At 32.5% G+C, this 25,196-nt stretch overlaps 1 protein-coding gene across 5 annotated transcripts in view; it reads left to right on the top strand.

The window, feature by feature from the left end:
• Positions 1–25,196, top strand: part of LOC6049047 (PH and SEC7 domain-containing protein) — a 154,277-nt gene that overhangs the window by 89,090 nt on the left and 39,991 nt on the right. For 4 of the 5 annotated variants that reach the window (XM_038252100.1, XM_038251895.1, XM_038251962.1 and 1 more), the window contains exons 3-4: positions 23,012–23,078; positions 23,412–23,465. In XM_038252100.1, the coding sequence (XP_038108028.1) occupies positions 23,012–23,078; positions 23,412–23,465 (121 nt within the window). Of the gene's footprint in view, positions 1–9,775; positions 10,075–23,011; positions 23,079–23,411; positions 23,466–25,196 lie in introns of those variants that run through there. The other variant, XM_038252169.1, reaches the window with a different exon arrangement.

Genomic DNA, 25,196 nt, shown 5'->3' with positions numbered 1-25,196 from the left:
ACATTTTCACACATTGTTCAGGTAAAATTACTCAAAAAAGACGTAATATTCAACCAGCCAAATTTTCAACATTCCAAAATTCATCTTTTTTTTTCTTTGTAACTCAATAGTAGGGGCAAAAGCAAGGTTTAAAAGCCATACAACAAAAGTTTTAAAACCTTTACTACTTTTCGTTACTCAACTGTCAAAAATTGTAGGACATGTCATTGGAAGGGAGATTCAGCGAACATTTCAAAAAGGGTCAAACCACCTCTCCGTCGCGAGATGTCGGAAAATTGATCTCGAATTCGTGATCAGGGACCAACATTAGGATAAAGTTTCATAAAAATCGACAAAAAAGAGTGTGGGCTACTTTTTTTCCGATTTAATATGCAATTTTGTCTAAAAAAAATATTTTTTCTACACAGTAAAAACATGGATACATTTGGGAAGACATTTATGTCAGAAAAAATTTGTAATTTTACCTCTGAAAAAGTGTAATTTTACCACTGTTCTGATGTAAAGTTTTTATGTCAGAAAAAATGTGTAATTTTACCTCTGAAAATGTGTAATTTTACCACTGTTCTGATGTAAAGTGTCTAAATTGAGGTCAAATTTCATAATAAAAAAAAAATACACCTACCAAATTAAAAAAAACACTGTGTACTTTTTCTTCTTGCTCGAGCAATCAGAGGGGAAAGGGGGCAATTCTTTTATGAGTTCTTTATTACTTTTTCAGTCAATGAAGCGGATCGAACGATTTTCTTTTCTAAGTTGCTCATGGATGTCCCCTTTTTGTAAGAAAAGTCTGCTCATTTTTTTTTTTTGAACTTGAATGGAAATACAAACAAACTAAACTAGTTTTTTTATGACAAGCTTATTGATTTTTCTTTTAAAAAAAAATACCAGATTTTGCATGGTTACATTTACTGGCACAAATAATTTATTTGAAAATTGAAAATAAATATTGTGTGAGATATTCCTAAATATGCTTCCTACACAGTTAAAAAATGTGTAAATTTGGAACGTTGAATATTACCTATTTGATGATGTAATTTTACACCAATTCAGACTGAAAAAGTTACATTACACCTGAAAAGTGTTAAAATTACACATTTTAACAGGTAATATCACACTTCTTACTGTGTAATTATACTAAGACCTTTTAAAACATCTCTTTTTTTGTTATGAAAATCGGATCAACAGTTTCCATGATATAAAAACTGTGTTGCTTAGTATAACTTTTTTTTCATATATTTTTTTTTGAAGGTATTTTCTCAGCCATTTAAAACATTTTTTTTAGAGACGAGTTTTCCGGTAAAAATATTTTCGAGACTGAAAAATCAAGTCTGTTATTTATATAAAAATTGCCAAAAACCTTCAAAAAAGCTATTTTTTTTTTCAACATTCTCATATTTGAAACCGTTGTAACTTCACAAGGATTGGACTTAGGACAATGGTCAATATGGAGGCTTTTATGTAAAATTGTCTGGAGAATCGATTCCCGCTATCGGTTTTTGCAAATTATGAGGTTTAGAACACTTTTGAAAAAAAAAAAAAAACAGTTTCAGTAAATGATTTTTGTATTTTTTTAGGTGAGTTGCTCCATCCTGTATTTTTCGTGAGTCTTTTTGTAATATCTTAGACTATTTTCATAAAAAAAAATGAACGAAAATAATCGTGGGCTCACCTTTAAATTTGACTTTTAAACTTAAAAATCAAAAAATCTCATAAAAGTGGAGTGTTTTTTTCTTTCGGTGTATTTTTTTCGGAAAGCCCGTCAAATTTCCTAGAAGTTTGTCTTTGACCACTTTTTTAAACGAAGCAACGGCTTTGAGATACAGCATTATTTAAATGCCGAATTACAAAAATATTTAAAACACTTACGCCCTTCTCAAATGTCATTATCGAGTGAAACTGGCTCCATATACGTAGCGTAGGATAACATGTCTACAATGTTTCATTGAAATCGGAGAGGGTCGGGTACAACCGATTCCCTATTTGACATGGAATTGCTCTTTAAAAAACGAAAGGGAATAAGACAGGTTGTAAATGATTTTTTGGTGATGAAGAGATAAAAATGAGTATTTTTCTTAACTATTTTTTCTGAAAAATCCTTATCATGATCATATTTTTTTATAATTTCCTAGAACTTTTGTATGAACACCCCCCTAAATTTGCATGAAGATCAGGGTTACCAGGTTGCCAGATTTTTCAAGTGTCAGCCAGAATAAAGATTAATCCATCTCAGTGCCAGATTTTTCACTTCATGCCCATTTTGAACAACTTTTTGATTAGAATAAACGAATTTAATTGAAAATAAAAAAAATAGAATTTTTATTTCTTAGAGAGTATGTAAATTAGGTCTTGAATTATCAAACCACCTGAATTTCACAATTTTTTAAATTAATTCATATCCTCCCATCCCTTCACCATTGAGAATGCTTGGATTTTCGTCTGCCAGATTTTTCCAGGGTTTTGATCAATACTTTGCCAGATTTTCCTAATTTTGACCTGGTAACCCTGATGAAGATACAAATGATGCAAAATGGTTTTTTTTTTTTGGAACATGGATTCAAGAAATTGATTCATACAGTTTCACACAAATAGAAAACAATCAAAAAAATATTTACGAAAACCTTTATATAGCAAGCGTTGATTTGTTCAAAAAAATAATTTTTGGGTAACCTCAAATTTCTTCAAATTTTGTGAATATGAATGTCAAAAAATTCTTTCCAAGGTATCTCAAAAGCTTTTTGGGTAATTCTCCGCCAACTCACACAGCAGTTGCCCCGACCCCTCTTCGATTTGCGTGAAACTTTGTCCTAAGGGGTAACTTTTGTCCCTGATCACGAATCCGAGGTCCGTTTTTTGATATCTCGTGACGGAGGGCGGTACGACCCCTTCCATTTTGCACATGCGAAAAAGAGGTGTTTTTCAATAATTTGCAGCCTGAAACGGTGATGAGATAGAAATTTGGTGTCAAAGGGACTTTTATGTAAAATTAGACGCCCGATTTGATGGCGTAATCAGAATTCCGAAAAACGTATTTTCATCGAAAAAACACTAAAAAGTTTAAAAATTCTCCCATTTTCCGTTACTCGACTGTAAAATTTTGGAACATGTCATTTTATGGGAAATTTAATGTACTTTTCGAATCTACATTGTCCCAGAAGGGTCATTTTTCATTTAGAACAAAATTTTTCATTTTAAAATTTCGTGTTTTTCTAACTTTGCAGGGTTATTTTTAGAGTGTAACAATGTTCTACAAAGTTGTAGAGCAGACAATTACAAAATTTTGATATATATACATAAGGGTTTGCTTATAAACATCACAAGTTATCACGATTTTACGAAAAAAAGTTTTAAAAAAGTTGATCGTCATCGATCATGGCCGTTCATGGTCACCCGCGACAGACACGGACGACGAAACAAAGAGAAACGCAAAAAGTAACTTTTTCAAAACTTTTTTTCGTAAAATCGCGATAACTTGTGATGTTTATAAGCAAACCCCTAATGTCTATATATCAAAATTTTTGTAATTGTCTGCTCTACAACTTTGTAGAACATTGTTACACTCTAAAAAATAACCCTGCAAAGTTAGAAAAACACGAAATTTTAAAATGAAAAATTTTGTTCTAAATGAAAAAATGACCCTTCTGGGACAATGTAGATTCGAAAAGTACATTAAATTTCCCATAAAATGACATGTTCCAAAATTTTTACAGTCGAGTAACGGAAAATGGGAGAATTTTTAAAACTTTTATTGTTTTTCGATGAAAATACGTTTTTCGGAATTCTGAGTACGTCATCAAATCGGGCGTCTAATTTTACATAAAAGTCCCTTTGATGCCAAATTTCTATCTCATCACCGTTCCAGGCTGCAAATTATTGAAAAACACCTCTTTTTTCGCATGTTCAAAAATGGAAGGGGTCGTACCGCCCCTCCGTCACGAGATATCAAAAAACGGACCTCGGATTCGTGATCAGGGACAAAAGTTACCCCTTAGGACAAAGTTTCACGCAAATCGAAGAGGGGTCGGGGCAACTTTTCCCGATTTCGTGTGAGTTGGTAGAGAATTACCCTTTTTTTAATTGAATAAAAAATTAAGAATAATTGATGATGATTATTTATTTAAGTTTACTAAACATTTCCAATTTTAAGAAGATTAAAAAAAAATCACCACTCTTTTCACCGAAAGGAATATTGAGAAATCAAAAACCCGGGCAGACGGTAATAACAAAATTCATGCCATTTCAATAACAAATACTGTTAAAATAACAGAAAGTGTTATGGAATATTCTCGAAAAATCCATTTTTGCATAAGAGTTTAATAACAGTTTTCGTTATCATAACATAATTTGTTATTGGACTGATATTGGTTGCAAGCCGAGCTCCTGTGGTCTATTGGTTACAGGTTTCGTTTGATAAACGGAAGGTCGTGGTTTGAAACCCACATGGCTTGGCACCACCTTTCCTCGTACTTTTCACATGTTTCGAGGACCGGCTGTGCTCTGTATATTTGCATCTGCGGAGTGCGCTGGGCCCAACCGCAAAATGTGCTTGGAGGGACAAAAAAACTGCTTAGCAAGAGTCCCGGGCTTTTGGGATTTCACTGGGAACACATCCTAAGTAGCGTAATAAAAAAGTGCACTTCAGTTCTAGCGACACATATGGAAAGTACAACAGCACAGAGGAAAGGAAAAATGTTACGGCGTGTGGACAGATCAACACACTTGCTCAACAATAGCGCGTGTGCTTTGTTCCCCAAATGCCCAAGAACAGCAAATTGGCAGCCTCTGCAGATCTAAAAAAAAAAAGATCAGCAGGTCGACAATAGATCAAATAAATGGTCGCAGTGGACTTATGGCAATCAAACAAAAAAAAAAAAAAAAAGATATTGGTTGCAAGCCAAAACAACTTTGGAATAACATTTTTTGTTACGGAAGAATACCTCCAACTGTTATTGGGTTGATCGGATTAGTTGTTAAAATAACAAAAAATAATAACAAAGATTTGTTCGAAAAATCACTTAAAATGTTATTAGTCTGTTATTACAATAACAATCCAATAACAAAAAAATCATAACGGCGAATAACAAAACTTGTTATAAATAACATAAAATGTTATTGGCCTAGTATTTTCAAATAACAAAAAATGTTATTCCAGCGTTATTTCCGTCTGCTCGGGAAAGTTTAGTTCAAGAAATACTCGTAAGAATGAACAATGTTTTACCGAAAACCGGTTGAACAATGAATAATAATGAACTCAATTCACGGAGTTCGGAAGTTTTTACCGAATTCGTTAATTTTAAATTTACCAAACTGTTCAGTAGTTGACAATTTGTTATTTTTTACCGAAGTCTCTTTTGCTTAATTTAAGCATGTACGCATGTGCTGCATTCTTAAGTGCAAGTCTTTTTAATGACACCGGTTATCTGTCTCCAACAATTTTAAACCTTTTAAACCCGAAACTCGTATGTGATCAATCGTGCGTGGCATCAAAACAACACTCAACAGCCCCTGAAGATATGTTTTCCGAAACACTTTTTTATCATTTTTTCCCCCTCACTCTGTCTCTCACTCACTTCAAATTCGATTCAACTTCACACCATCCACGCGCCCCGACCGCTGCTGTTGTCAAGTGGCGGAACTGTAAAGAGTCGTGCAATCCACGGTTGAGTTGTGTTTTTGTTTTTCCTACTACTTTTTTTTTCGTCGGTTGAAGCAGTGTGGAGAAGTTCGATTTTCCGTTTCGACTTGGTTTCGACCACGCGATCCGCGTGTGTGGTGTGGTGTGTTGTAACGGAACAAGTTTGTTTTGATATTTTTTTTTACTTCAGCAGCCACTACTACCACTAGTACTGTTACAAGCAGGCACACTTTTGAAGATGTGTGGAGTGTGGCTTGCAGAAATAACACTCACACAGACGGCAGGACAAAAACAAACGGCTAACTGTGGAATTTTATTCCTCAAATTTTTTTAGCAGAGTTCAACAGTAAACATAAAATATCAGTTTTTATCTGGAAACGCTAGTTGAAAAAAATAATTATTTAATTTGAAGATTTTTTTCCAATTCTCCACACATTTGTCAAACTTTTCAAAGTTCGAATTAAAAAAAGATTATTTTTTTCCCAACAACTCTAAAAACTTGTAGATCTGGCAGCCAAGTCTCAAGTTATTACAACTTATGTAATATTTATGTACTTTTTTGGATCCGAATCTAACATATCCGTATGAAAACTATTTCCGGATCTATCATCCAACCTATCGGCATAGGCAACTGGAAGACCTTTCAGACTAGTCTGAAAATTTGACGATCTGGCAGTCCTGTCTCAAGTTATGACCACTTAAAAGATATTTATATACTTTGTTGAGGCCAGATCTTAGTTGGTCTAAGTAGGTTTCATAATAATACCGTGTTTTTTGCGCACTTATTTTCCAAAGAGTATAATTTACATGAAAATTATATCCAGACCCTTTAAGTGACTCTATTTGGTAAGAAGTGAGCAAGGTTTTTTAATACTAAATCATATGATTACACAATTTTACACACAATTTTATTTTACACGCAAAATCCAGAGTCAAGAGAATCGATGCCCTCAAAATTTATTGAGAGCACAGTGTCAAAATCGAAAGAATAATGCTGCCAACTCACACCATCATTACAAATGTTACTGACCTCTCTTTGGTCATCAAGCTGTGGTGGCCGAGGCAATTAAGTCATTGGGTTAGTCTGTCAAAGGTCTCTGGTTCGATTCCCGTAGTTGTCATTTTTTGTTTTTTGTTTTTTTTTTTTTTTTTTGTTATGACGGATGAACCCATCTCGGGTCTTTAATGTAATAATACGCCAAAAATCAATTTCAAACCAACTTTGACTTCCTAAAAAAAGAATCCTTTTTTATTTTGAATAATTTTTTTATTTTAATAATGTTTACGAAAAATTTTATTTTTTTGAGTCAACTCGCCATGTGAAAATAAATATGCAGTAATTAGTACACAGTAAAAAAATTCCGTGTAAAATCGCATGTAAAAGCATGCACATCACCTTTGTGATCAAAAGCATGTTATATTGCATGAGAAAACGTGTACACAAAAAGCATGTACGCAAGAAAAAAAAAGATTTCGCATACCCCAAAACTAACATCAATCCGGTGAGAGTCATCTCCAGATTACCAAGTCCGCGCCCCAACCCTCTCGGCTATCCCGCCGCTGTGAAAGTATTTGGATCAACACCGCTGTACACAGCAAAAAATCCGATGGTAAAATCGCATGCAAAAGCATGCACATCACCTTCGTCAAAATAAACACTTAATATTACACACTGCATGTACAATTTTTGCTAACACAAAAAAAAAGTTGCAACCGACGGGATTCAAACCCAGCACCAACAGTAAGGACTGGCGCCTTAGCCCGCTCGGCCATCAGACCGATGAAAAACTGGAAGGATAAACGCATATATGAGCTTGACATTTCGGTCAAGTAGGTTTCCCATACTGATGGGCTACATATTTCAGAATGTAACATAAAATTGCATAAAATAATGCAATGTTTATTTTACACCCAGGCCTTTTACACGCAGCTGGATTACTACTTTTTTAGCTGTGTAGCTGTATGTTCCCCATACACACAGAAAAAAAAATCATGGTAATATTACATCTGGGAAGGGGTACATCATTTATGTCAGAAAAAAGGTGTAATTTTACCTCTGGAAATGTGTAATTTTACCACTATTCTGTTGTAATGTCACTTTTTCAGTCTAAATTGAGATAAAATTACATCATAAAAGAGGTAATATTCAACCTTCCAAAATTACAGCTTCCAAATTTACATTTTTTTTTTCTGTGCACCGTATTACAGTTAATGCAGTATACGACGTACGAGAAACCTATTGCTTCATTGGCGTTGAACCATGCTTTAATAAGACGGTGAGATAGCCGAGTTGGTTGGGGCGCTGGCTTGGTAATCTGGAGAAGACTCTTACCAGATTGATGTTATTTTTGGAGTGCACGTTTTCTCATACAATATTACATGCTTTTTCTCACAAAGGTGGTGTGCGTGCTTTTGCATGCAATTTTACCATCGGATTTTTGCTATGTACAATCAATCAGAGTTTAACTGAAAGCACTTTTTGATAATTTAAAAACAAATGATAAATTTTATAGCAAAATTTGCTAAGAACTGAATAAGTTACTGGAAATAATGAAAAACTCATAATAGGCATACCAATGACAATAAAAGTACAAAAATAAAATTGAAAAAACATAAAAAAAGATGAAATGTTATTCACAGAGCACAAGTTGCTCAAAATGACCTTGATGACACCACAAATACACTAAATTCGACGAACAAATTTTGTGGTACGGATTCAAGTTAATGATGACAGGTTTTAATTTTTGCTTTTGAAAAGAAATGTGAACAAATAACGACAGAAAATGATTTACTGATAATTCTTTTAAAAAAATTAAAGCTTATAAAAGATTGCTTTTTTAACTTATGTGGAAAATCATAAAAAATACGTTTTAATGTCCTTTTTTAACCATTTGAATTCATTTTATAAAGAATATGTTTTTTCTAGGAAAATTCAAATTTTATTTGTCGTTTTTCCCAATCCTCAAAAAAATAATTCACTCTTTGGGTCCAATGGACATGTGGAAGTTCGAAAATGTGTATCTTGAAATTTTCTGATCGTTGAGACTTTTCAGAAAAAAAGTTATTCCCGATTTCTTCATTTTACTTTGTAAAACTGTCATAATTTCGAAATTTAATAACCAAGAATATTTTTTTTGGAAGGGCATTGTCATTTTCAAATGCTTGGCTGGATTTGAAAATTTGGAAATAATCTTTAGATAATTTTTAGAAATTCAGCAGTCCGATATACAAGCCAAGAAAAAAAATGAAGGAAATTGTCTCAGTTTTTGAAAAATATATTTTGCAGGGTTGCTTTTCCTTCAAAAAGATTTTTTTTTAAATTGCGAACCTAATCAAAAATTTGTGTTAATTCAATGTCAATTTCATGTTTGATCTTACATCTAAACATAATTTTTAAAGTTTTCTTTGACAATATTTTAGATTTGTCCCAAAAATCTTTTTTTTTTTCAAATGTGTTTTGCACCATCCTTAACATTAGCGCAAAAGATGCATTTTTTTAGTCCCCTGAAAATTATTTGAAAAAATCTAAAATGAACAAAAAAAATTATAGGAATTTAATTTTTATTGATAAAAAGTCAAATTAAAAAATCGGGAACATGTACCTATTTTCACTGAAAATTTCCAACAATCTACAACAATCTGGTGCCGAAGACACCAAATCGAATAAAAAACCAATCGATTTGCGAAAATGTAGAGAATTAATCAGAAACATATCAGTTTGAAATTATTCTTTTTAATCTGTAAATTTTTTATTATTTTTTTTATTCAATTTGAAATTATTTTAAAATTATAGTACAAGAATGGCAGGCAAACAAAGCATAAATGATGAACTTTAAAAGAATACATTTTTCTTTAATTTACAAGAGAAAAAAATTCCAACATCCCAGAGAACTCTGACCTCTCTCCACCGACAGCTGATCGCGTTTCTAAGCCGGTGTTGGTGCATCGCGGGCAGCATAAACTTCAATCAGGCGCACCCATACCACGCTGACTCGCGAGTTGCGCGATGAACATGTGAACTTGTGTGTGAATGTGGATATCAACCGCGCGAGGTTGTTGGGTTGAGTTGCTGAGGCGCCCAAACGCCCGATTTCGAGCCAGTTCTGTTCAGTTCAGCAGAGTTTTCCCCGTCGTTTGGTGTGGTCTCGCCGCACCTCGTGGCCAAGTTTTTTTGGACGCGGAACTTGCTTCGTTGGACCTCTTGTGATGAGTGAAGTTTCAATGGAGTGTGATAATTTCTGGGAGAAAATGATTTCTTTTTGTGAAGAATTTCTCTAAAAGTGATGCAGTGACTTAAAATCAACGTAGGGTTGAACAAAGAAGTGACAACTTTTTGGGGAGGTCTGTAGTGAAAGTGACAACTCAAAAAAAAAAACAAAAAAAAAGTAAAACAGAAGAAACTCTCAAAAATGTTGGACGTGTCATCGTTTTGTACGCGCATGGTAAGCACTTTTTCTCCACAGTCAGCTAGAATATAATCGTCTAGTTGTCATCTAACCAGCGCCAAGGTTTTCCAGTTCTCGCGACGACGATGTCGATAGCAATTGGTTGAGTTGGTAGAGTTGCATAAAAACACGTCGTCGTCGTCGTCGTCTAGTAAAGGCCTTTGCGCAAGCATTTCGTTGAATAGGTATATATCTAACGTGTCGTCGTTTATAGTAAACTCTCTATCCGATGTTGGAAGAACCGATAAACAACATAATAACATTGAGCGAAACGTTGGGTGTGGTATGAAGTGGGTCAGCGTAGTAGAAAATGCACCTGACACGAACCTTGGTGGAGTTCCGTGCTGATTCTAGCTAATTTTACTATTTATTTTTTAAAGAAAATTATCGGTTTCTAGGAAATTATTTTGAGCAAATTTTGTTCTACAAAAAAACTTGATTTTTCTTGTTTTTTGTCTCTTGTTTTCTTTTATTTTATAATTTTTATGTCCATTTATTTTGTTTTGGACTTTCTTCTGCACTTTTATTAAATTTATTCTTCTACTTACAATTTTATCGATTGGATGTGTTGTGTTTTTTTAAATATATTTTTTCAAGTCCAGTCGATGTTTTGCTAATCCATTTGCTTTGAAGGTGCAATTTTTTTTCTGAAGCCTATGGAACACAATAATTCTGAAAATAAAATTCATTAAAAAAAAGAAAACTCAATATAATTATTTTTTTATTTGTTTAACATTCTGTAATTCCATAAATAGTAGTCCTCTGCAGGAATTTAAATCTGGATGGACTTGTGACGGAAAACCCCCCTTTTTTATTTTACTTGTTATCACTGAAGATTAATTTCCAAAATAAAACGTAGTTTTTAACTTTCTTTTTGCAATTCCGTCGTGAAACTACTTACTTTTCCTGTCATTCTTGAACGACGAAATAGCCTACTTTTCTGTACCAAAAATAACAGAATCGAATAGCAACACTTTTCAAAATAAATGCTGAAAAGTTCTAATTTCCAGCACTCAAATGGGTGCGGAAAAGTTGAACTTTTCAGAACTTGTTTCGAAAAGTAACACTTTTCAACATTTTTTTTTATTTAAACGATTTATTGACAAAATACATGAAAATTTGACTTAAAATTTCACTCAGTGTGTGTTTTTTGGAATTGCAAAAAATGTTGTATGGAACTCGTTGCAAAACTTGATTTTTTCAGCACTCTTCGTATTTATCCAACTCGGTGAACATCGTTGGATAAATGTACGACTCGTGCTGAAAAAATCCTCTTTTTGCAACTTGTTGAATAAACGACTATTTTTATATGTTTTAGGGAACTGAAAAGACATATTTTTCGCTAGTTTAGAAGGGTGCTAGATCGGGTCCTGGAATGTTTTTGTCTGATTTTTGGGAAAAAAAATCTAATATTTTGTCGAAATAAATTTCAAAAATCATTTTAACCCGCAAAATCAAATAAGCAAAAAAAAAGTAAAAAAAAAAAATTACAAACGACCAATTCTCTACCAAAACCGGAAATGGATTTCATATTTGTTGAATTTGCTCAAACTTAAATTAAACTTTTTGGGGACCTTTCCTATGACCAAAGAACATCAGAGAAGAAGGTGTTTTGTTCCCTAAAACAAACCAAAAAATTTCAAATATAAAAAAAACAGTTTTTTGAGAATAAAAATCGACGCAAAAATTTCCGCCTACTATTTTTTCTGAAAAGCCCTCATTAATACTTGCAACTTTGCTGGAGACACCAAACTGATCAAAACATTATATTTTTCATTTTTGTATGGACAGCTGTCAAAATTGTATGGCTGAACACACAAAATAACTTCTTTGGCCATAAGGAAATTCCTCAAAAAGTTTGAGCCAAATAAATAAAAAAAAAATGCACAAAATCGGCCGATTTCGTAGATTTTTGATGAAGTGCACCGTTTCCAAGTTCAACATTTAAGGGCTGTTTTTTTTTAAATGTTAAGCTGTTCGCAATTTGAAAATGCGAAAAATTTGATTAAATTAAGGCTGTTGCAAATATTTACCAAAGTTGTTCGAAAATGTTCAAAATAGTTGGTAGCCCTTTTCAAAATGTTTTTCTACATTCTAAATTTTCTAATTTATGTTAATAAGTCTCATCCAAATAAAAAAAACGCTGATTGCAAATACTTAAATAATTCTCAAATTGGAAAAACAGTGAAAAGGCCTAAAACTTTTTCTGGTAGTTAAAAAATATATTCATAATTATACTAAAACTGAATTTAGAGAACCAAACAAAAAATGTACAGAAGAGGGTTGATAACAACCAGCACAATTTTGCAACATTAAATGGTGATTCTTAAAACAATCTCTTCTTTAAAAAAATATAGTAACAGCAAAATGTTTTGTGATTAAATCATTCCTTATTCTAATTATTATTTAACTGTCAATATCAACTTGATTTTTTAACCACATTTTCAACTCGCTTTGCTAAAAGCATTACTTCTTGTTGACCGAAGTCGGCCTACATATTTCGTGCTCATCACATTAGACAGGGTTGCCAGATTTTTAATATTTTGTTCTGCTTAAGTGCCCATAACATTTGACAGGGTTGCCAGATTTTCAATATTATTCTGTGTACAGGTTTGGTTATATTTTTTCTAGGCTACGACATTCAGTTTTTTAAGGTTTTGTAAGCTTTGCTTAAGTGCTCATATCATTAGGCAGGGTTGCCAGATTTTAAATATTTTCCTTTCGGTTATGATTTTTCCTTTAAAAAAAAGGTGTTTGTTGTTTCAAATCTTTGCTACAGAGCAATTCCAGCTCAAATCAGGAATTTTTCTGGTACTTTTGTACCCGACCCTCTCCAATTTCAATGAAACTTTGTAGACATGTTATCCTAGGCCTATATAAGCCATTTTTGTGTATATGGAGCCAATAGTACTCGAAAATAACATTTGAGAAGGGCGTAAGGTATTTAAATATTCTTGTATTTTGTAATTTAAAAATTACTGTTTCTCGAAGCCGTTGCGTCGTATCAAAAAGTGGTCAAAGACAAACTTGTAGGAAATTGGACGGGCTTTCTGAAAAAAATACACTGAAACAAAAATACACGCCACATCTATGAGATTTTTTGATTTTTAAGTCTAAAACTTAAATTTAAAGGTGATGTCACGATTTTTTTTCGCTCAAAATTTTTGAGGAAATAGCCTCAAATATAACCAAAAGACTGACGAAAAATGCAGGATGGTATGTCTCTCCTAAAAAAATACAAAAATCATTTACTAAAACGGGTTGAATGCTCAGATTTCTTAAAATGAAATGTATTAATTTGAATGCTGGTTTAAGAAATGTTTTTTACTATGTAGAGAGCTTAGCTCATCGGCTTACATCAAAAACACATGTAATCTACAAAATTGTATCATTTTTTGTGTGCTTTTGTTGTTGATTTTTGTCGCTGTTGTTCTGCCCTAGTAAGGAAAACTTTTTTTTCTTTTTTCTTTTTGTTTAAAAAATTCAAAAACATCTACAAAAACAAATACAATCTTCGAGTTCAACGGTCAAACTGTTGGCGTTATCTGGTCAAACCAGGTCCAGTCCAGTTTGTGTGTTTCTTTTATTTGGCCGAATCTCAAGAAAAACCACCCTCGTCAAGCAGATGAATAAATAAACGCGTGTCCACCAAGTTTACGCAGGCCCCCCAAAAACTCCCAATGGCGAAACTTTGCGCCTAATCTTGCCCAGCATCTTTCGGCTACCGACTGGTGACCAAAACAGAAAGAGCTTAAGAAAACTAACTTCAAGAGTGGGCGTTTTCAAAATGGACAAACATTCGCAAGTTTTCTTTTGTAACAATACCTTTTTGGAAAAACACACAACCCCTGCCGAAAAAAATCACATAAATATGCAAAAAGTGAGGCTCAACCCAAAAAAATAACACCTGGTTGGGCTCGATTTTTGCAACAACGCAACGAGCCGCCGGCGGTGGCGGCAAAGCCTTGTCTTTGACTGTCCATGAACCACGAAATAAAAATAAACATTTCGTTTTTATCTTCCCCTACAACTTCTCCACACTCTGACTGCTCTGCCGCTGTTGGGCGCTGGTGGTGGTGTGAAGTCTGCCAGCCTCGTCGGCAAAATTGTGAGGGCTCTTTGAAGGTGTTTTGGGTTACTCAATGTTTGGTTGAAGTTTTGTTTTTATGCAATTTTGGGTTATTTTTGTTTGTTTCGCGTTATAGGATTGTGTTACGATGTGGTTGTTCAAAATGTAATCGAATAAGTATTACTACATCGAAAGTATAGTTTACATCGAAAAATGCAGTTGAAAAATTTTTGCGACCAATATTTCGATGTTTTTTTTTGCAAAAATCAGTATTGATTCAAAAATTCATAACTCGTTCAAAGATTTTTTGCACAATCTGGAAATTTCTGAAAAGTTGACATTTGATGTCCTCTAAAACATATCAAAAAAATAATAAAAATAGTGTTTTTTGCCAATCAAGTTTTAGTGACAAAAAGTTAAATAAAAAATCACCAAAAAAAATTTACCGTGTATAATTTTTTTTCAGTGTAGTCCATATCCATGCACAGACACATCTTTTATGTCAGAAAAAAATGTGTAATTTTACATCTGAAAATGTGTAAATTTACCACTATTCTTGTGCAATGTCACTTTTTCAGTCTAAATTGCGGTAAAATTACACCATAAAAGAGGTTATATTCAACCTTCTAAAATTACACCTTCCAAATTTAAACAATTTTTTGCTGTGTACCTACAACTTTGCCAAAGATACCAAATCGATCAAAAAGTCCTTCAAAAGATACAGATTTTTGAATTTTCATACATCATTTTTGTATGGCCAGCTGCCAAATTTGTATGGAAATAATATGGACAGACTAATGATGCAAAATGGCTTCTTTGGGCATACCGAAGGCACCAAAAAAGTTTCAGTCGGATTAAAAAATACAAAAAAATCGAATGACCGAAATCTGAGAGAACTGCTCAGCTGGTAGAGGTACAACTTTTATGTCAGAAAAAAAGTAATTTTACCTCTGAAAATATGTAATTTTACCACTTTTCTGGTGTAATGCCACTTCTTCAGTCAAAATTGAGGTAAAATTACATCATTAAAAAGGTAATATTCAACCTTCCAAATTAAATTTTTTTTTAGTGCCAAAAAAAATTAAAAAGTAAATTTGAAATTAAAGGTTTTGAATTTCCTGGGAAACGGGAAAAATATTTTTCAAATCCCGGGAATTCCCGGGATCCCGGGAATTTTTTTTAAACAGTCATAAAATATAAGTTTTCATTAAATTTGTTATGTTTTTAAAGCTTAAATTCATAGAATTAGCTCAATACTGTTAATTGGTGATAATCTTTACTTCAATCTGAACAAGAACAGCAGTTTTAGGTAGTTTAAAAAATATTAAAAATGTTTGTTTTTTGTTCTTTGTTATGCTTTGGATTTTTAATGAATCATAATTTTTAATCCAATGTGATTCAAATTATTTCATATTAATAATCACAAAATTCTTATTAATATATTTCTTTAATTTTTTATATGAAATGACTACAAAAGCTAAACAAATATCATTGAAACTGTAAAAAAAACAAGAAACGACAACAAATAAAATGAATCCATCCAATGTAAAATTTTAGAAAAGTTTAGAATTTCATGTATTATATAAAACATATTTTCAAACTATCCTTAAGTCACTACCGCCAACTGGGGGAAATCGGGACTGCAGTCTGAATAGGTACAGGATTTTTTAGAGCAATAAATTTGAAAGTTTGTGTACTAATTGTTTTGTTAATTTAAAAAATATCAGAACATTATGCTGTCTTAATTTGAAACTATTGTCTTAAATTGCTCCAGATGCCAATGTTTGATGAAAAATAATAAAATATGATTTTTTCAAGTTTAAAATCTGGAGTTTTTTTTTGAAAAGGTCCAATAAACCAAAATTTCAGTTTTTGAATTTTGGGTGTTTTTCAATACCCCTGACTCAAGGCGGTTTCAAAAACACCCATAAAGCAAAAACTGGAAATTTGGTTTATTGGACCTTTTCAAAAAAACTCCAGAAATCATCATTAAACGTAAATATATAAATAAATAAAATTTAATGAAAAATATTTAAAGCGCTAGGCATTTTGTGGATCCGTAAACTAAAGTTTTAATAATTTTCCCTTATAAGCCAAATAAATATTGATGTATGCCGAATGCAAATTTGCTAATGCTTTAAAAATATGATCGATTACTAAGTATTCAACTGCTCATCTATTTCCATAACCAAATCTGAGTTTCCTGACCAAAAAAAAAAATTTTTTTTTTAAATTTCGGGAATTCCCGGGACAAAATATCAAAAATCCCGGGATTCGGGAATTCCCGGTTTAGGGAAAATCCCGGGATTTTTGTCCCGGGAATTCCCGGGATAGACGCACTATTTGAAATTTATAAATAACTCGTAAAATTAAAAATTAAAAAAAGAAAGAAAGCTTGATCTTTTTCTAAGTATCCTCAAATTCCTTCAACAATTCCACTCATTTATGCTTCAAACTCTTAAAATAATTCTGCCCCACGAGATGTCGCCGAACAAAAAAAAAATCCGTGTTAAATCGCATGTAAAAGCATGCACATCACTTTTGTGAGCAAAAGCATATAATATTGCATTAGAAAGCGTGTGCACAAAAAGCACGCAGGCAAGAAAAAAAATGATTTCGCATACCCCAAAAATAACAACAATCCTGTGAGAGTTACCTCCAGATAATCAAGTCCGCGCCCCAACCCTCTCGGCTATCTTGCCACTGTGATTTTTTTTATTAACACCGATGTATCTGTATGTTCCCCATACACTGTATTACAATTAATGCAGTATACGACGTACGAGAAACGTATTGCTACATTGGCGTTGTAACACGCAGACGGTGAGATAGCCGAGATGGTTGAGGCGCGGATTTGGTAATCTGGAGATGACTCTCACCAGATTGATGATATTTTTGGTGTGTGCAAAATCTTTTTTTTCTCGGGCTCATGCTTTTTTGTACACGTTTTCTCATACAATATTACATGCTTTTTTCTCACAAAGGTGATGTGCATGCTTTTGCATGCGATTTTACCGCCGGATTTTTTGCTGTGTGAGCTCATCATAAAATGACATTTTTATTTCATTTTTTTGCTGATTTTTTTATTGCAAATGACGTCCCTTTCAACGACATCGTGGGGACATCCCCAAAACGGGAAAGGCAACTGGAAGGGGTGGTAATTGATTGATGACGACATTGATTGATTCTAATACAGCAGCAGCACCGGCAGCCGCGTGTAAATGGCCGTCCCAGACACGGAGGGAAAAAGAAGAAGGGTCCTGCGAGGGAGGGATGTTGTTTTAGAGCTTGTTTAACGCCAACGCTTGAAAAAGGTCAGCCGATAATGCCTGGAGGATCTCCAGAGGGAGGTTGGGGGGAGAAAAACCGGTCAACAACGCCTCCTCGGCAGAGATCCGGAATCAATTAGTTGAATTTCCCATTGGCGTATTACTTCTGGCCTTTTGCGCATTTTGCCCCCTTCAGGAGTGGGTGGTAGAGACCCATTTCAAGGGTCGTCCAGCGAAAGCCGGGCACTTTTATTCCACGGCCATTTATCAGTCTATAAATCATTTCACTTCGATTGGGAGGGATTTTTCTCCGTTTTTCTTCTTCTTCTGGCTCGATTGTCACCGGGCTGCGAAATGGAAATTGGATTTGGATCGATTAAATATTTCCACCTCTTTGGAGCGTCAATGCCGAAAAGGGTGGGGGACGGACAGACATCTGCAGGGATTTGTGGACATTGAAAACATTCCCACGCGGATGTCCTTCCAGGAATTGGAAATGTCGTTTGATGGTGTTGATTTCGGAGGAAATGAAATATTATTTTTGAATGAAAATTACAGATCCATTTTAAAGCTAAAAATAAAAATCTGTAAACTAAAAACCAAGGCTGTTAACGATAAAATTATCGAGGCACGTTAACGATAATCTATCGTTATCGTTTTCGTTATTTCGATAATTCTATCGGCGATTGATTTATTCAACCTAGAGCATCCAATTTCCCGGGGTTACAAATTTCCCGGGAAACAGGAAATTTTCAACCAATTTCCGGGAAATCCCGGGAATTCCTGGGACTTTTTTAAATTTGTTGAAGACTGTTCTGATCTTGGCTCTGAACAATATTTGGCAACAAAATTGTATAGGACAATCGTTAATATAAGTGCGAAGATCATTAAAAAGCTTGAATGCTTGTATAAAGTCATACAACTTCAAGTCAGTTTTCTAATTAAATAAATTCCCGGGAAATGGGAAATATTTTTTTACGGGAAATCTCGGGAATTCCCGAGACGGGAAATTGGACGTTTAATTCAACCATATCATGTTAAATTTTCAATGCTTTTACTAAGAATATATTTTTTGAAAATCCAGTGAGGTTCAAAGAAAAATATATACTCAAAAATTTTTACAAATTAACGTATTTATTTAAAGTACTCAAATTTTCATAATTTGCAATATGAGTATCAAACGAAGCAAAATTTTGTATGCTTTTTCACTTTATTCGATGTTTTTTTGTTATAAATTAAAAATTTCACAAAATACCGTATTTTTCAAAAGAGCAATTCCAGCTCAAATCAGGAATTTTTCTGGTACTTTTGATTTTTGTATTTTTTTAGGAGAGACATACCATCCTGCATTTTTCGTCAGTCTTTTGATAACATCTTAGGCTATTTCCTCAAAAATTTTGAACGAAAAGAAATCGTGACATCACCTTCAAATTTAAGTTTTATAAGTACTCATATAAGTGGCGTGTATTTTTGTTTCAGTGTATTTTTTTCAGAAAGCTCGTCCAATTTCCTACAAGTTTGTCTTTGACCACTTTTTGATACGACGCAACTGCTTCGAGATGCAGTAATTTTTAAATTACAAAATACAAAAATATTTAAATACCTTACACCTTTCTCAAATGTTGTTTTCGCGGACTATTGGCTCCATATACACAAAAATGGCTTATATAGGTCTAGGATAACATGTCTACAAAGTTTCATTGAAATCGGAGAGGTTCGGGTATAAAAGTATCAGAAAAATTCCTGATTTGAGCTGGAATTGCTCATAAATAATCAAATTTTTAAAATTTGCAATACGGATGTCAAACGAAGCGAAATTTGGATTGCTTTTTCCCTTTATTAGAGTTTGTTTTTTTGTAAAATGGTAATGTTTTCACAATTTACCGTACTTTTTCGAAAATACTCAAATTTTAAATTTGCAATATGGGTATTAAACGACGCAAAAATTTGTATGAAGCATACACAATTTGAATGTATGTATGAAGCCTGCAAAATTTTGCTTCGTTTGATACCCATATTGTATATTTTGAAAATTTGAGTATTTCCGAAAAAATGCGTGAAAATTTTAGTATTTTCCTAAAAAAAACTCTAATAAATTGAAAAAGCATACAAAATTTCAATTATTTTTTGCATTTTTTGAAAATTTTAGTATTTTCTGAAAATTCGGAATCATGTGAAAATTTTAGTATTTTACAAAAATACTTTAATCAAGTAAAAAAACATACAAGATTTCGCCTCGTTTGATGCCCATATTGTAAACAATAAAAAAACAGTAAAAAAAAGCATTGAAAATTTAACATGATATGGTTGAATTATTCAATTTCAGAAAGATTTAAAAAAATATTTATCGATAAGATTATCGCCGATAGAAATATCGAAATAACAATAACGATGGATTATCGTTATCGTCAGACGATAATTTTATCGATTAACATGCTTGCGAAACAAAAACTAGAAAAAAAATTCTTGCTTCTTACTTCTTACTTTTTATTTCTTACTCCTTACTTCTTACTTTTTACTTCTTACTTCTTGCTTCTTACTTCTTACTTCTTACTTCTTACTTCTTACTTCTTACTTCTTACTTCTTACTTCTTACTTCTTACTTCTTACTTCTTACTTCTTACTTCTTACTTCTTACTTCTTACTTCTTACTTCTTACTTCTTACTTCTTACTTCTTACTTCCTACTTCTTACTTCTTACTTCTTACTTCTTACTTCTTACTTCTTACTTCTTACTTCTTACTTCTTACTTCTTACTTCTTACTTCTTACTTCTTACTTCTTACTTCTTACTTCTTACTTCTTACTTCTTACTTCTTACTTCTTACTTCTTACTTCTTACTTCTTACTTCTTACTTCTTACTTCTTACTTCTTACTTCTTACTTCTTACTTCTTACTTCTTACTTCTTACTTCTTACTTCTTACTTCTTACTTCTTACTTCTTACTTCTTACTTCTTACTTCTTACTTCTTACTTCTTACTTCTTACTTCTTACTTCTTACTTCTTACTTCTTACTTCTTACTTCTTACTTCTTACTTCTTACTTCTTACTTCTTACTTCTTACTTCTTACTTCTTACCTCTTACTTCTTACTTCTTACTTCTTACTTCTTACCTCTTACTTCTTACTTCTTACTTCTTACTTCTTACTTCTTACTTCTTACTTCTTACTTCTTACTTCTTACTTCTTACTTCTTACTTCTTACTTCTTACTTCTTACTTCTTACTTCTTACTTCTTACTTCTTACTTCTTACTTCTTACTTCTTACTTCTTACTTCTTACTTCTTACTTCTTACTTCTTACTTCTTACTTCTTACTTACTTCTTACTTCTTACTTCTTACTTCTTACTTCTTACTTCTTACTTCTTACTTCTTACTTCTTACTTCTTACTTCTTACTTCTTACTTCTTACTTCTTACTTCTTACTTCTTACTTCTTACTTCTTACTTCTTACTTCTTACTTCTTACTTCTTACTTCTTACTTCTACTTCTTACTTCTTACTTCTTACTTCTTACTTCTTACTTCTTACTTCTTACTTCTTACTTCTTACTTCTTACTTCTTACTTTTTACTTTTTACTTCTTACTTCTTACTTCTTACTTCTTACTTCTTACTTCTTACTTCTTACTTCTTACTTCTTACTTCTTACCTCTTACTTCTTACTTCTTACTTCTTACTTCTTACCTCTTACTTCTTACTTCTTACTTCTTACTTCTTACTTCTTACTTCTTACTTCTTACTTCTTACTTCTTACTTCTTACTTCTTACTTCTTACTTCTTACTTCTTACTTCTTACTTCTTACTTCTTACCTCTTACTTCTTACTTCTTACTTCTTACCTCTTACTTCTTACTTCTTACTTCTTACTTCTTACTTCAACTTTGCCCCTCTTGAAATGTTAGACTTGATTCAAACATTTTGAAAACAATGTCTCTTTGACAATTTCAAAGCAAATTTTCTGAACTTTAAACAAATATTTTCAGAATTGGTTACTCATGGCAACTAAAAAAAACGAAGAGCTGCAAATATTTTCCTGAAATTAAACTAGGGTACTTATCAATTTAAAATTCAAATTTACATGAGCAATTCTCTACCAAAACCGGAAATGGATTTTATTTGTTTTTTTTTATTTGGCTCAAACTTTTTGTGACCAAAGAAGCTATTTTGTGTCATTGGTACACCCATACAAGTCTCCATACAATTTTGGCAGCTGCCCATACAAAAATGGTACGTAAATATTCAAACAGCTGTAACTTTTGAGTGAATTTTCTGATCAAAGTTGTAGGTATTGAAGAGGACCATTGAGAACAAAAAGGTACACGGAAAAAAATTGCCGATTTTTTTATTAACTTTTTTCACAAAAATCCAATTTCCCAAAAAAAAAATATTTTCGGGATTACCCGCAACTTTTGAGCCATAGATGTATGGTCAAAAAATCTGCCGTCGAATTATGATTTTTTGAAAAAATAGTGATTTTTGAAAAAAAAATCAAAATTTTATTCAAAACAAAATTTTACATATTTTTTTATGTAAAATTGAATTTGCAATCGAAAAGTACTTTACAGATTTTTTGATAAAGGGCTCCGTTTTCAAAATATAGCCACCGAAAGTTTGATTTCAACGAAAAATTTGCAGTTTTTCGCTTTTTAAAAATAGTGATCATGAGTGACCATTTCTATAAATATTTTTTTTTTAAAGTTCAGAAAATTTGCTATAAATTTGTCTAAGAGACATTAAAGATTGAACCTCTGATTGCTGAGTTACAGCAGCTTAAACAAAAAGAAACAGGAAAATTAAAGTTTTCTTTTTTTTTGTATTTGTAAATCCTTCAAAAGTTAGGCTCCATTGGTCATCCCTGTGACCAACAAAGTTTGAGGCAAATAAAAAAAATCAATTTCGTAGAGAATTGCTCATAGTCCTTTGGAGGTTGCAGAACAGGCCTAATGCTATAAAATAAAGACCAAACCTAAACAAGATATTTAGCTTCATGCTAAAATATTATACATGTATGACGAAAAACAAAACAACAAGAGAAGAAAAAGGGAAAAATTACAACGAACGAAAACAATTTTGATTGAGATTTCAATTATGAAAAAGCATTCTTTTACAATCTTGTGAAGAATAAAGTCACAACACAGCCAAATGACTACATTCTCATGATTCTAAAAGGTTTTGATCTGCGAAAAAAGCGCGCAGTAAATTTCTTCAGATTTGTTCTTCATCAGATTGAATCTTGAAAAATTCATTAGAATAGATTTTTATGATTCTACTCACCTTTCTTCTGAATAAAATATTTGCAACATTTTTTCAATAACTGTTCCAAGAATCATCACAGAAATGAATTAAATTTCACTCACACAATTTTGTCGAAGAGCTTTAAGGTTGAGCCGCGATCGATTCCACCTGACTTATCGAACACACGTTTGCCCTCAAAACCCATCTCGAAACCTGTAGTGTGGCGTGTGTGTGTGCAAAACCCTAATCCAAACACGACCCGCTGTCTGATCTGTCCTTTTACTCTTTATTTTATGGTTCAAAACGACTTATATCTTGTTTTTTTTTGTCTTACACTCTCCTTCTCTCTATCTCTCTTGCAGGTCGAAGCCGGTGACGTAATCGTGAAAGTTAATGGAACCGACGTGCACGGCTTTACCACGAAAGACGGTGAGTTCGAAAATCTTCTTTTTTTTTAAACTCTTCTGTTTGTGTGCACTTTTTTCCCTTATAAATTTCTTCACCATCATCGGTAGTGGCAGGGTTGTAGTCCAAGACCGTTTTGACGTAAATTTTGATTGGTTGTAACTTATCGAGGTCGGGACTAATATTTAAAAATGGCTAAATGAAAAAAAAATTTAATTAAAAAATTTAACCTAATAGACCTTTTTCAAATGTTACTCCCTCAAAAATGTAATTCGCGATTTTCTCGTCGTTTAACGTTGGTGTATTTTCCTCAGCTCATCTTTTGTTTTGTTTTTCGTTTTTTTTTTTTCGTTACAGTGCTAAAATGCCTCCGGCTTTCGACGGATCCAGTTACGCTAGAGCTCAAAAGAGGTCAGTATCGCGAGAAAAAGTAAAGTTTTCAAGAGCCGAAGCAAAGTGGTGGGGAATCTGCGTGAAAAAAAATAATGGAAAAGCACCCCGCCCAAATCAACCGAAACCAATGAGTACTTTCTTGTTTGACCTTTTTTTTGGGGGTTTTAATTTTATCATCTATCGAGCGTATGCCCACAATCCACATGCAGCATAAGTTGTTAAAGTAAACATACTTTTTTCGATGGATGAAAAAAAAAGCCGCGCCCAATGGTTACTGGTAGATTTTGTTGTGGAAAATCTGCTCATCCTCACCAATTATCATAATAACATAATTAGAGGGCCTTGTTGTAAAACAAAGCTTGCCGCAACTCACTTAAAAAATTAAAACTTGGCGCTCTTTTGATTTGCTGAAAAAAAAAACAAATTTTATTTACGAGATATCTCAATATCGGGGCATTTTTTCTTCTTATATCATGATCACTTTTCTTTACCTGTTTTTATTCAATTTTCTCGTTTCATAATCTTTTCACGTGTCTCTTCAAAATGTTGATTTTAAAACTGAGAATTACATTTAAGTTGCAATGTACAATTAACTTTAAACCCAGCAGATCAGTTTTTCTATGTCAAGTCAATAAGTTGATATCGTAAAAATAAAAAAATTAAGCAAAATTAAATTTTATTAATTTTGCTAACAATAAATTTTAGTAAATTATGTTGGTAGATAATCGTAGAAAAATTTAAAAATGCCTGAAATGCCCATATTAAATTGTGATCGTTTTTATTTTGAAGATTGATATTGCCAAAGTTGTTTCGATGTCAAATTATATTTTCGATTGATTTTTTTTAATTTCGTTTTTAAGCTAGAATTGAATAGTTGTATCGTGGAATTCGTGATGAATGATAACCGACCATTTATTTATTTTTTCTTATTTTACTAAGAAAAGAAATCAGTTTTCGATTTAACAATTCAGACTTATTTGTGAAATTTTCGGATCTTTTCGAAAACAATATTTTCAGAATTTTCAAGTCAAGACTAACATTTTAAAAGTGCGTGATATTGAATGTTTGCTCTTTTGAAGTGTTAGTCTTGACTTGAAAATTCTGAAAGTATTTTTTTCGGAACATCGGAAAATTTCACGAATGTTTCATGTTTTAACATTGAAAATTGGACCATTAGTTGCTGAGATATCGACATTGAAAAATGGTGGGTTGTTTGGGTGAGACTTAGAAAACATCAATTTTCCTGTTTTAAAACCTTTGCATTGCAATATCTCAGCAACTAAGGGTCGTATCAACAAAGTTCAAAAGTGCAAAATATAGAGAATTTTCTCAGCTTTTCAAAAAAAAAAAATTCAAAGGTAGGCATACTGTGCACTAATTTAAAAAAAATGAAAAACTTCGACTATTTTCAAAAAAGTCACCTAAAATGGGTTTAACTTGAAAACGGTGCACTTTATCAAAATTTTACTGAAGTACTTTTTGATTGCAAATTTAATTTTACATCAAAAAATGAAGTTGAAAAATTTTTGCAAACCGATTTTTCGGTTTTTTGAAAAAATTCAGTGTTGATTCGAAAATTCATAACTCGCTCAAAGATTTTTTGCACAACCTGGAAATTTCTGAAAAGTTGACATTTGATGTCCTCTAAAACATATAAAAAATTAAAAATAGTGTTTTTTTGCAAATCAAGTTTTAGTGATCAAAAGTTGAATAAAAATCACCAAAAATTTTTTTTCCTTGTATCATTTT

Source organism: Culex quinquefasciatus, chromosome 1, assembly GCF_015732765.1.
Source record: "Culex quinquefasciatus strain JHB chromosome 1, VPISU_Cqui_1.0_pri_paternal, whole genome shotgun sequence".
Taxonomy (NCBI): domain Eukaryota; kingdom Metazoa; phylum Arthropoda; class Insecta; order Diptera; family Culicidae; genus Culex; species Culex quinquefasciatus.
This window is presented reverse-complemented; position numbering and strand designations above follow the sequence as displayed.